The sequence below is a fragment of the Corythoichthys intestinalis genome, chromosome 21 (assembly GCF_030265065.1).
Source record: "Corythoichthys intestinalis isolate RoL2023-P3 chromosome 21, ASM3026506v1, whole genome shotgun sequence".
In the NCBI taxonomy this organism is placed as follows: Eukaryota; Metazoa; Chordata; class Actinopteri; order Syngnathiformes; family Syngnathidae; genus Corythoichthys; species Corythoichthys intestinalis.
The window spans coordinates 25,405,319-25,418,984 of NC_080415.1; the positions used below are offsets into that span (position 1 = coordinate 25,405,319).

At 41.4% G+C, this 13,666-nt stretch overlaps 1 protein-coding gene across 1 annotated transcript; it reads right to left on the bottom strand.

Annotated features, from left to right (window-relative positions):
• Positions 1–1,002: 1,002 nt before the first annotated feature.
• Positions 1,003–13,398, bottom strand: LOC130909174 (trafficking regulator of GLUT4 1-like). The gene is made up of 5 exons (XM_057825337.1): positions 13,251–13,398; positions 9,649–9,912; positions 9,291–9,580; positions 9,077–9,206; positions 1,003–3,888 (listed from the first exon to the last, which is right to left on the bottom strand). The coding sequence occupies exons 2-5, from the start codon at positions 9,869–9,871 to the stop codon at positions 3,872–3,874; spliced, it is 660 nt and encodes a 219-aa protein (XP_057681320.1). The 5' UTR covers positions 9,872–9,912; positions 13,251–13,398; the 3' UTR covers positions 1,003–3,871.
• Positions 13,399–13,666: the final 268 nt, after the last annotated feature.

Genomic DNA, 13,666 nt, shown 5'->3' on the forward strand with positions numbered 1-13,666 from the left:
GGCCTCGTCTACCGATCATCAGTTAAACAGGGGTGTCCAAACTTTTTGCAAAAGGGGCCAGATTTGATGTGGTAAAAATGTGGGGGGCTACCTTACGTAGAACAATATATTCAAACAAATTCTAGCAAGCCCTTCTGTGTGTCAGATTTGCTTTATTATTATTTTTTTAAATTAATAATTTCAACAATCTCGCCTTTGTGGCGTTCTCTTTCGACACTCGGGCTCTTGCGAAATACTGTTGCTGTGAAATTAAACTAGCTTCAAGTTGCTTTCATTTCTCGCTGCGTCTCTTCCCTGTAATGTTGTCGTACCTGTCAGCGTGTCTTGTTTGGTAATATCGCGTCACATCGAACTCTTTGAAAACAGCGACTGTCTCTTTGCAAATGAGGCAGACACCGTTGTTGCGTATTTTATTGAAGAAATAGTCCAATATCCACCTATCCTTGAAGCGTCGGCCATCGCAGTCAACTTTTTTTTAATTGATTGTCGCCATTTTAGAAAATTGGAAGTAAAGGGTCACACGGGGTAATGTTGCATAGAGTGCTGCTCTTAAAGTTTTTCAAAGTTTCGTAAGAATAGGCTGAGTTTCTGTGGGCAAGATAGTTGTAGATATCAGGGTAGCAGAGACGGCGAAGACAGCGGGTCGAAAAATATCGATTTAGGCACCAAATGTGGATCTGGCAAATGGATCGACCGAAGCTTTTCCACATAACGCCTTTTATGCAACACACCCAATGAATTTACAGCGTCTGAAAGCACCAGGGCTTCCATGAATTGCACTATAAATTGCACGATAAATTGAGACCATTGAGAATACGGACACACAATGACGGACAATATGGCGGCACAATACAGCGACACGTCATTGTGTGACGTTGGTGAGTGGGGTCTATACAGAGCAAGACTACCAGGCTCAAGAACCGCTTGTTCGCTGAAGCTGTCAGACCGTAGACCCCCCCCCCCCCCCCCCCCAATATCACTGGACTCACTTTAATCACTGAAGTCACTTAAAAAGACAATCACATCACTTACGATCATATCCATATGATCCACTTCATGTACATTTTAGCACCTAACAAGCCCAACTCAGCCAACTGCTAAATTCTTTTAGTAGTTACATATTTTTATACTTCTATTCATCATTGTTGTTGTCTGTCTTGCTGGTTATATCTTGCACCAATTTTGCTCTTTTATACTCACTTTGCATTTAAATTGGCTTTCGAAACAGGACCTGAGTTATATTTTCTCATCATTAACATGTAAACGTGAACTGATGAGACAATAAAAACCCTTGAATCCTTGCTTGAGCTATGCAAGCCCCTGTACCACCATTCATTTAGATATCAAACAGCCATAAAAGATCCAACACATTAAAAAAACAGTTGAGAACCGATATTAGCTTGAGCTATGCTAGCTTGTTTTGTAGTTAATGTTTTGTGGTTGGACATCTATTGCTGTCAATGGCAGCAAATAAGTTAAGCGGCTTGAAAAAGGATTTTTACCATTTTTAGGTTGCAAAGCAATTCAACTTTGGCTAACAGAATGACGAACCTAGATGAAAACTGACATTAGCTTGAGCTATGCTAGCCCCTTTACTACCATTCCTTTCAATTTCAAAGGGTTGCAAAAGATCCTTTGCTCCAATGCATTTTTGGTCATGCAACAACAGCTTCTTGCATGCATTGTGTCTTTATTATAAGAAGTATATTTCAATATGTCGACTCGTGGTTTGTACATGATGAAAAAGCATGCCAGGCACCACAAAGATCAGGTTATATGAGCGGAATACAACACATGATTGAGAAAATATACATGTACGTGCCAAATTGGCCTTTATAGGAAATATTGGCGTCACAGTGAAAATCACACGCAAAGAGTACACAGAAAAGTTTAGAAATACAGTTTTGCTTTTCAGTATGTAATGTATGTACACTTGTGGAAATACAAAAACAAAAGACTGCTCAAAAATGATGTCATTCTCTGATTGTTTGAGGGGGTGCGTATCGTTCATATTGTATCTGATGATTAGTTGACTACAGTTCCCAAATATCTTTTTTCTGGGAGGAAAAAATTGAAATTTTCACAAAAAATTCCCATTTGCAGTATTGGCCCGAATATAAGACGATGTTTTTTGCATTGAAATAAGACTGAACAAGTGGGGGTCGTCTTATATTCGCGGTCTAGACATTATAACCATTCATAACGGTAGATGAAGCCAGATATCATTGAAGCGATGTTCTGTCATGACAGATCTCAGCTACTCTGAAGTTTAACCAGTTTGCACTATTTTATTGCAGTGTTTTTCCTTATTCAGATTTGTTTCAAGACTACAGTTACAGTTAGACTTCATTTTGATGGTTAATGCAGTTATTGCAATTTTGTTGTTATATCACAATAGATTGGTTTATTTACCTTTCAAAAACCAGAAGCCATTCATTTACGAATGTGATTGCACTTTAGTTTACATATTTAAATGTTCAGCTATTAAGATTTGAATGAGGCAAAATAACATGTTTTTTCTCTCAACTATGTGTTATAATCATTTGTTTCAGATGTACTGAAATTATTTTTTTGTATAAATTTTAATTTGGTGTTGAAAAAGTCTTTTTTCAATCTTGAAAAAGAGGGGGTCGTCTTATAATCAGGGCCGTCTCATTTTCGGGCCGATACGGTATTTCCAATAGCCCCATTCATTTCCAACGGGGAAAAAATAATCCGATATCAACAGGATGTAACTTCATTAAATTGCGTTTTGTTGTATGACATTTTATTCATAATGGCTAAAGAAAAAAAGCGTGACTTTTTACTTTTTTTGTGAAAAAATTAAAAGCTGAAAGCTTTAAAGTCATGTTTTTGTATGCTAATCGCTTGTTCTAAAAAACTCAGTTTCACTTTGTATTTTTAACTTTCAACAATATTTTTACTACATTGAAATGTATTTGTGTACATAACGTACATACGTAATTTTGCGAGTTTTCATAAAAAGCGACCTTGTGACCGAGCAGCAGCAGAACACGGCGACGACCGTACATCCACAACATGGACGCCGTCATCCGCTCAAAGAACAGTCGTGGGTTATTATTATGCTACACCTAAAGCTGTTTGTACAATGGCAGTGAATGATCACATTTCGGTGTGAATGGACGTCCAAATAGATTGGACAGTCATTGATTCGGACGTCATTCTTGTTTGGTACAATTTCGAGAAGGGTCTGTCTGCGGCTTGCAAGACGGGGGTAGCTAACCCTCACCGCGCCTCTTTCAACAAGGCATTTAGCGGAAGCTAGCAAAAGCTAGCTTGTTGGCAAATGATTTTTAAGCACAAGAATTTAGCAGACATTGGGAATATGTAAATTTTTGAGATGTTTAGAAATACGATTAGGTAACAACCTAAGTGTATTATCGTTTCCGCTTTGCTGTGACATGTTTTAGGAGCACCGTTAGCATTTTGTTGTGACGTATAGCCAGAAATGCCCCCGTCTTGAACCCGCAGACATAAATTGACAATTTTAATCACAGTGCTTCAACGTGTAAAGATCAAAGTAATTTGACCCATTAATAGTAACGTGAACTATTTCTCCTTTTTGGCACGTATGTTGACTTGTGTGGTGTTTTTTTTTTTTTTTCCTTGGGCGCTCCCACTGAGGTGTCGAGGGATGACGCAGTCTGAAAAACAAGGTGCTGGCGACGCTTTCTCCTCAGGGAGCGGGTTTGTCTTTCTGTGTATCCGAGGGGATTTGACATCCTGCATTGAAGATGTCCAATTGTCTCACCGTTTAAGTCACACGTCCAGGTAACGAGGAGGTGGTCAAAGACAAACAGTGCGGGAGCGGGCAGGTTTGGGGGGGGCCGCCATTTTCCCTTTGGCAAACTCAGGTTTTCACGTTGACTGAAAGAGCAAAAAAAAAAAAAAAAAAAACAAGAAACGTGTTAATTAGTTGGGGGAGTGGGTAAGCAACTTACTGATAATGTATATGGGGGATCCAATGGCTCTTAACACAAATATTTCCACATTGTCCAAATGCTGTTCAGTCAACAAAAATGGCATTTTGTTTCCAGGATGTGACCGAACTGACCATCATCACTGTCTTTGTAAAGCTTCATCCTGCGCAGCTGGCAGCAATTTAAAGAAGTTTTTTTAATTCATTCTCTTCCACTGAATGCCATAGACATCAAATTCATTTGGACTGGAATGGTAGGCACCAATCGAATGTCAGATATATTTTTTTAATGACCAAAAAGTAGGATGTTTAAACAGGAAAGTGTATGTTTTTTGTTAACATAAAATGTTTTAATACCAGAAACATTTTTTGTAACCGCAAAAAGTTGAATCTAACCAAAAAACGTAAACTAGTTTATTGACAAAATGGCTGATTTCTAAAAAATTAACACCCAAACAAGCTTCCAGACTAGGGAGACCTAAATAAAAATAAAAAAAAACTGTATAAACAAAAACTTTTTTTAACCATAAAATATTAAATTGACCACACACAAAAAAGTTTTCTTCCCCAAAAAGTAGAATAAGATTTTTAAGTGACATTTTTCGTTAGATTTTTTTTTTTTTTTTCATTTTTAATTTTTAAACACATTGGCTGCCATTGACAACAATAGATGTCCATACATTTTCATTGGCACATACAACAACCACAAATCCATTCATTCCTATTGTTTTGCAACTCACACTCCCCAAATACAGTGCGGCAAATGAGTATTTAGTCAACCACCAATTGTGCAAGTTATCCTACTTGAAAAGATTAGAGAGGCCTGTAATTGTCAACATGGGTAACCCTCAACCATGAAAGACAGAATGTGGAGAAAAAAAAAAGAAAAATCACATTGTTTGATTTTTAAAGAATTTATTTTCTAATTAGGGTGGAAAATAAGTATTTGGTCACCTATAAACAAGCTAGATTTCTGGCTGTCAAAGAGGTCTAACTTCTTCTAACGAGGTCTAACGAGGCTCCACTTGTTACCTGTATTAATGGCACCTGTTTTAACTCATTATCGATATAAAAGACACCTGTCCACAACCTCATTCAGCCACACTCCAAACTCCACTATGGCCAAGACCAAAGAGCAGTTGAAGGACATCAGAGACAAAATTGTAGACCCTCACCAAGCTGGGAAGACTGAATCTGCAATTGGTAAAACACTTGGTGTAAAGAAATCAACTGTGGGAGCAATCATTAGAAAATGGAAGACATACAAGACCACTGATAATCTCCCTCGATCTGGGGCTCTATGCAAGATCTCACCCCGTGGGGTCAAAATGATAACAAGAACGGAGAGCAAAAATCCCAGAGCCACACGGGGGGACCTAGTGAATGACCTACATAGAGCTGGGCCACAGTAATAAAGGCTACTATCAGTAACACAATGCGCCGCCAGGGACTCAAATCCTGCACTGCCAAACGTGTCCCCCTGCTGAAGCCAGTACACGTCCAGGCCCATCTGAGGTTTGCTAGAGAGCATTTGGATGATCCAGAAGAGGACTGTGAGAATGTGTTATGGTTAGATGAAACCAAAATGGAACTTATTGGGAGAAACACAGGTTCTCATGTTTGGAGAAGAAAGAATACTGAACTGCATCCGAAGAACACCATACCCACTGTGAAGCATGGGGGTGGAAACATCATGCTTCGGGGCTGTTTTTCTGCAAAGTGACGAGGATGACTGATCTGTGTAAAGGAAAGAATGAATGGGGCCATGTATCGAGAGATTTTGAGTGAAAATCTCCTTCCGTCAGCAAGGGCATTGAAGATGAGACGTGGCTGGGTCTTTCAGCATGACAATGATCCCAAACACACAGCCAGGGCAACAAAGGAGTGGCTTTGTAAGAAACATTTCAAGGTCCTGGAGTGGCCAGCCAGTCTCCAGATCTCAACCTCATAGAAAATCTGTGGAGGGAGGTGAAAGTCCATGTTGCCCAACGACAGCCCCAAAACATCAATGCTCTAGAGGAGATCTGCATGGAGGAATGGGCCAAAATACCAGCAACAGTATTTGAAAAGCTTATGAAGAGTTACAGAAAACGTTTGGCCTCCGTTATTGCCAACAAAGGGTACATAACAAAGTACTGAGTTGAACTTTTGGTATTGACCAAATACTTCCACCATGATTTGCAAATAAATTCTTTAAAAATCAAACAATGTGATTTTCTGTTTTGTTTTTTTTCCACATCCTGTCTCTCATGGTTGAGGTTTACCCATTTTGACAATTACAGGCCTCTCTAATATTTTCAAGTGGGAGAACTTGCATAATTAGTGGTTAAATAAATACTTATTTGCCCCACTGTAACTTACTAAATTGCCCCAAAAATAACGGGATTTGACCCAAAATGTACAGGAAGCGACCTGGGAATGCCCCAACATCCTCAGAAATTGGCCAAAAATGAATAGAAAGTGAGCTGTCAGTGCCTTAAAACCAACAGGAAGTGACCCAAAATGTACAAATAACAAATGCCATTGACAACGACAGACATCCAATTCATTTAAACTGGGAGGAGCAGCTGTAAATGTTTATTTTTCAGTGCCGTTGTCTGCACTAGACGTTCAATCCATTTTGGAGAAAAGAGGAAACTCATAACTAACGAAAGACTGCTATTCTTCTTTTATTTTCAGATGAGATTAATGCCTGTTCCATTCATTTCAATGAAGAAAGATGCTTTCGGTTAAGAGCGTGCTTACCAAACAAATTAAACCTAGCTCATTTTCTTTCAGTTCTCAGAAAAGAAGGGGGAAAAACAGGAAGTGGTCATCTATGACAATTAGAAAGCATTTTCTTTCTGTGGTTATAAGTGAACCCATCACAGATGTGTTAAGAGAAGCCCTTTATTAGCCACATACAAGAACATACATCACAGCTCAGGTGGTACAGGGAGAATAAGAGACTTCACGACACGCATGCAGGAGATCTGACATGCAAAAGGATTAAGATGGAAGAGGGATCAAACGAAGACGGAAAGGTGGAAATAATAGTAACTACTCTGCTGGCCAAAAGTATTGGCACCCCTGCAATTCTGTCAGATAATGCTCAATTTGTCCTAGAAAATGATTGCAATTACAAATGCTTTGGTAGTAATAGCTTCATTTATTTTGCTTTCTATCAAAAAACACAAGAGAGAATGGTAAAAAAATTCATTTTTTTCAAATCATTTTACTCAAAAATCCAAAAATGGGCCGGACAAAAGTATTGGCATCCTTGGAAAAATCATGTGAGGCGTCTCTAATTTGTGTAATTAACAGCACCTATTACTTAGCTGTGGCACATAACAGGTGGTGGCAATAACTAAATAATGCAGCCAGTTAAAATGGATTAAAGTTGACTCAACCTCTGTCCTGCATCCTTGTGTGTACCACATTGAGCATGGAGAAAATACAGAAGAAGAAAGAACTGTCTGAGGATTTGAGAAGCAAAATTGTGAGGAAGCATGGGCAATCTTGAGGCTACAAGTCCATCTCCACAAAGACCTGAATGTTCCCGTGTCTACCGTGCTCAGTGTCATCAATAAGTGTAAAGTCCATGGCACTGTGGCTAACTTCCCTAGATGTGGACGGAAAAGAAAAATTGACCGGAGAGTTCAACGAAAGATTGTGCGGATGGTGGATAAAGAACCTCGACTAAAATCCAAACAAGTCCAAGCTGTCCTGCAGTCCGAGGGTACAACAGTGTCAACCCATACTACCCGTAGGCGTCTGAATGAAAAGGGACTCTATGGTAGGATACCCAGGAAAACCCCACTTCTGACCCAGAGACATAAAAAAGCCAGGCTGGAGTTTGCCAAAACTTACCTGAGAAAGCCAAAAACGTTTTGGAAGAATGTTTTCTGGTCAGATGAGACAAAAGTAGAGCTTTTTGAGAAAAGGCACCAACATAGATTTTACAGGAAAAAAATGAGGCCTTTAAAGAAAAAAACACAGTCCCTAGAGTCAAATATGGCGGTTCCCTGATGTTTTGGGGTTGCTTTGCTGCCTCTGGCACTGGACTGCTTGACCGTCTGCATGGCATTATGAAGTCTGAAGACTACCAACAAATTTTGCAGCATAATTTAGGGCCCAGTGTGAGAAAGCAGGGTCTCCCTCAGAGGTCATGAGTCGTCCAGCAGGACAATGACTCAAAACACACTTCAAAAAGCACTAGAAAATGGTTTGAGAGTAAGCACTGGAGACTTCTAAAGTGGCCAGCAATGAGTCCAGACCTGATACCTATAGAACACCTGTGGAGAGATCTGAAAATGACAATTCGGAGAATGCACCCTTCATATCTCAGAGACTTGGAGCAGTTTGCCAAAGAAGAATGGTCTAAAATTCCAGCAGAGCATTGTTAGAAACTCATTAATGGATACCGGAAGCAGTTGTTCGCATTTGTTTTGTCTAAAGGTTGTGCTATTAGGCTGAGGGTGCCAATACTTTTTGTCTGGCCCATTTTTGGAGTTTTGTGTAAAATGATAATGATTAAAAAAAAATTTCATTCTCTTTTGTGTTTTTTCATTGCAAGCAAAATAAATGAAGATATTACTACCAAAGATTTGTAATTACAATGATTATCTGGCAGAAATTGAGCATTATCTGACAGAATTGCAGGAGTGCCAATAATTTTGGCCAGCAGTGTAAAAGGCTGTGTCGGGAAAAGATGCTAAAATTTTGAGTAAACAGTTGAAAGCGATAGAAGTTCAAACAATTTGAACTTGAAAGGTGAATGTAGTTTTAAAGTCCTACTGAACTGTTAGGAGACGATAAATAAATAAATGATACTTGCAGGTGTAAAAGGGTATTTACAAGGAAATGGCTCATTCCAGGGATTGCTTCAACATCATAAACACAAAGTATGACATGTGCAACTCTTAGCATCCAGATGAAGAACTGAAGAAATTGTTCACAAATGGGCCACCAGACAAAAATTACATCACATTTATGAATGTGGAGTGGAGAATGAGGCAATCCAGCTCTTGTTTTCGTAGTGGAATGAACCATCTTGTCCCCCCCCAAAAAACCAAGAGTTCTCAGGTGAAGCAGTTCGGAAGGTAAAAACAGGAGGAAGGAGACGGAAAGTTCAAAGGTCAGATTTGGGACACTCACTGGCCAGGTTGACTACGCAGGCGATGATGATGAGCGTCCCGCCCACCAGCGACACCAACGACAGCATCTTGGCCACGCGGCCCAGACGCACGGCGCCGTCCAGGTTGCCTTGCTCCAGGCTGTTCTTGGACTGCAGGAGAGGAGGAGTCGATCTGTCGGTTAGCGAACGTGACTCGTACGGAACGGAGCCGAGGCACCCGCCGGCACGTCTCACCATGATGGAGTAGACGAAGCCCACTATGTTGATGGGCCACACAGGGCAGAAGCAGGCTAGCACGGACAGCAGGAGGTAGTCCTTCACCTTGGTGCGGTCCAAGGGGGGATTGGTGGCGATGCTGGAGTGGCGCGACAGTGACGGCCTGGGGGAGAAGGCGGTGTAGCCAATGGAGCCTGCCCGGCTGCCTTTCCTGGTCTTGGCGTGATGTGGGTACGAGATGGAGTGCTGGCGGCGGGGGGGTGAGGAGACCACAGGGGAGGCGCTTTCCCCAGCTGGGACGCCGTTACCTAAGGCCCACGAAAGATAGACATGGAGCTCCACCGAACTAACTAGTTGTTATCATCAGGTCACTTACTGCTCTTAAGCTTCTCGTTGATGGCGATGACCAGCTCTCCTTTGGACTTGCTCCGTGGGGGTGCAGCACCGGCCGGGCTGCCGCTACACAGGAGCTCCTCGCCCACGCCCAGGGAGGGGCACGGCATGGCCACCGACACTTGGCTCAGCTCAGGTTCCTCCTGGTCCAGCAGAGACGGTCGCTCCTCTCCGGGCCAGGCCGAAGGAGACGACGCGGGCATCATGTCGACGGACAAAAAAAGGAGGGAAAAGCCGAATGAAGCACCTGAGGGGAAAGACAACAACCAGTTGCAGGATCTGAGCCAGGTAATTATAATGTTGTACACCTAAGACCGGTCATGGTTCAACACAAAATTCGTTGAAGGTCTTAGTCTGGTCCTCTGGTCTGCGTCTTGATCTCGTTTCAGTCTCAGTCTTATTTCGTCCTTGGGTATGTTTAGGTCTCGGTCTTTGTCTTGTCTCAGTCTAGATCAGGGGTGCTCAAGTCCAATCCTCGAGAGCCCCTATCCAGCATGTTTTCCATTTCTCCCTCCTCCAACACACCTGACTCAAATAATCAGGATCATTATCAGGCTCATGCAGAGCTTGCTGATGAGCTGATCATTTGATTCAGGTGTGTTCAAGGAGGGAGACATGGAAAACAAGCTGGATAGGGGCTCTCGAGGACCGGACTTGGGCACCCCTGGTCTAGATGCATTCTCTGTCCTGCTTTGGTCTAGATCATGGGTGTCCAAACCTGTCCGCAAGGGCCGCTGTGGGTCCTGGTTTTTGTTCCTACCAATCAAGCACAGACAGTTTAACCAATGAAGTATGTGCTAAAACAAGCAGCACCTGACTGCAATCAACTGATTACACTTGTGAGACACCAAATTGGTGAAAAGATGTCATTTTGTTTTGTAGGAATGAAATCAGCACCCACTGTGGCCCTATGTGGAATAGTTTGGACACCACTGGTCTAGATTCTGTCTTTTTTAGGTCTCTACTTTTTGTCTTGTCTCAGTCATGTTTAGGTTTTGCCTTGTCTCATCTTAGTCTCGATTCGGTCTCTGTCTCGATTCAGTCACTGTCTCAATTGAGTTTCTGTCTTGTCTTGGTCTAGATTCATTATTTGTTTTCTTTCTGTCTAGATTCAGTTTTTGACCTTTTCATGTCTCATTCCCTGCCTTGTTTGGGTCTCAATCCCATCTATTGAAATTTTCTGACTATATAGCGCAGCTGACAATAAGCCACCACCCACCAAATTTGATACGAAAACTGCATTTGTTCATAGATAAACCGCACTGGACTATAAACTGCAGCTGACCTCACGGTATTATGGGATATTTACACCAAAAGATATCAACCGATAACACTTTATTTGACAGCGGCGTCATAAGACTGTCATAAAACCAAATGAACTAGCCTGGAACTCCAGACGCACCGCTGTTCCAGCGATTGAGTCTGGCGACCTTCCCGCGGATCAAATTCCCAGGGCCGAGCAAGCCACAGCAAACAGACAGCGGAGTGGACCAATCAGCGACAGGCAAACGTGACGTTGGTAAAGCCACAAGAAACTAGTGCGGCACGAGCAGAGAACAGAGAAGTTTATTCGCGAGACAGACTGTTGTCAATGACTTGTGTCGATGTGTTTTTGGTAATATAAAACTGATTTTACCGTGGATTGTAACATATAATAATCAAATCTGATTGCACGGATGATTTCGTTCGGCTCGACGGGCCATTAAGGAGGTGGGTCCCAGCATATTCTCACAGTGTTTGAAAACTACAGGGAGAACAGTCTGGCCGTGCCAGGCAACAAATGAACCAGCATGAAGCTTTGCAGCCAACTGGTTCATTACGACAAGAAGTTTCATTTGGCCATTACTGCTCCCTTGGGGGAGACAGTTGACCTCTGCTGCCACCTGCTGTGAACACTGTTGTCATCCAACATGCCTCCTAGCATGCATTGCAGCACTACAGTGTAAATAACAATCAAAATTCACATTCTGTGTTAGTTATTTCTTCAGTTACTGTTCCAGTTGTTTCATTAATTGCTAGTTATGGTATTTCGTAACACTTTATTTGATTGTGCTGCCATAAGACTGCCATAAGAACATCATAATTATGACCTGACACTGCCATTAGCATTAATGAATGGTTATGACTGATGTCATTTTGTATCATCCAGCATCATCTCCCTTTTTAAAGCATGTAAAACATCCGAGCTGCACATAAATGGAGTTAGTGACATAATTTACCTGATAACACTTCATGACATCTGCCATAAGCATTCAGTAATTCCCATGATAGTGTCATGTCATAATTATGACGGTCTTATGACAGTTTTATGACGCCGCTGTCAAATAAAGTGTTGCCTATTAACCCAAATAAATCAACAAATAATCCGCAGGATTAAAAATTAGGGGGAAAAAGTAGCGTTTTATAGTCTGAAAATACGGTAGATCTCTGTTTTGTTTGGGTCTGATCTCCGTCTTGTTTTTTTTCTTAATCTCAACTCCCAAAAGTCTTAATCTTAGCAGTGCCTAATTTCAGATAAGTACGATTTGAGCCTTGGTCACTAAGTACTGCAATAATGGCAACGATGTAATGATGTACAGTTTTCCCTCCTCCATTTCCGGGGCGGTGACGTTCCAGACCGCCGTAAAAACTGAAACCTGTTTCATTGAAATACCATTTCTAAATCCTGTTATTTTCAAACTAGAACTGCCAATCTGCAGAAAAGTGTTACAGTGTTCAACAGGAACTACAACTAAAATAAATGGGAGGCTCAACAGAAATGGAGGTTTAATACTGTATGAAAAGGTTTCCTGCTATTAGCTTTTGCGATATTAAACTATTCAGTCATTTACCGCAATGAATATCAGCACTTCCACTTCAAATGGAGTGGACATTAATCGCTGTCAATGGAAGCCAATGGGTTAACGCACTTCTCCAAATAACCTCACAACTTCACCAAATAAGTGAATATAATTATACACAGATCTTGATTCTATCAACCAAACATTTTGGAATTCTAACCATTACAAAATGTATACTTAAAATAAAATAGACTTTACATAAGTGTTCTTTTTAGTCCAAGATTACATGAAACATCCACAATGGTTTTAATTGCTGTGCATTATTGTGATGTTCATCATTAAATTTCTAGCATAAATTATAATAACGATACACGACCAGACAACAACCTGGTCGTTTTTTTTCTTCGCCGACCCTCAGCGCTTTGTCGGCAAGGTGGTTGAATCAGATGAATGCTGCGCAAACTAAACATAATGGCATTGCCATGACGACAAATGGTGATAAACAAATGGGGCAAATAGACGTTCACAGTTGGTAAGTACAGTGCTTGATGAAAGCTACGCAGGTGTGTACACAACATGTGTACACACAAACACAGCACAATAAAGGACAAAGCAGTGGGGGGGTGCTGAGGTAGCGGTAGTTGGGGGGGTGACAAAGGAACAACCCTCGCTAATTAGCTTGCCGCTTTCGATACACTGCAAATTAGCTGCGTTGGATTATTCACGCTAAAAAACAATTAGCATCCCCATTTCTAATATTTTAATTTGCATCAAAAATGTGTCAAATGAAGCAAAACCAACCAACCTTCGTTTGTATTTTGTTCGTCGTCAACGCAATAGTAGCGAATTTGAGGTCAGCATCGCACGTCGATTTCTCCAAAATTATGTTTGCGGCGGATCGTGTGTGAGGACATCCGTGTGTGAAGATGAGGATGCGAGGATGCTGCTTGTGGGGCTTGGGTGGAGGGGGGGAGGGGCCTAGCGGAGGGGGGAGGGGCAAAAGTGAAAACAGACTAGGTGGTTATTTATTGCTACGGTCGATAACATTCATTTTGTTTATCGATTGGTGTCAGAATCGAGATTGTGATCATTTTTACGATTACTGCTGCCCTCTTGGGGTATTCATATAGATCTACTTAAATCATGGACGGCCTTAGACCTCACTGCTACTGAAATGTCATTCATATAACCTCAAAATGTCGTCTAGTAAAACAATCAAGC

What these genes read in the sequence shown, in the direction of transcription:
- LOC130909174 (XM_057825337.1), bottom strand. Translation starts at nt 9,871, where the DNA reads ATGATGCCCGCGTCGTCTCCTTCGGCCTGGCCCGGAGAGGAGCGACCG. An exon ending in CAACGAGAAGCTTAAGAGCA is followed by an intron (nt 9,581 to 9,648) that starts GTAAGTGACCTG and finishes CGTGGGCCTTAG; the next exon opens with GTAACGGCGTCCCAGCTGGG. An exon ending in GCTTCGTCTACTCCATCATG is followed by an intron (nt 9,207 to 9,290) that starts GTGAGACGTGCC and finishes CCTCTCCTGCAG; the next exon opens with TCCAAGAACAGCCTGGAGCA.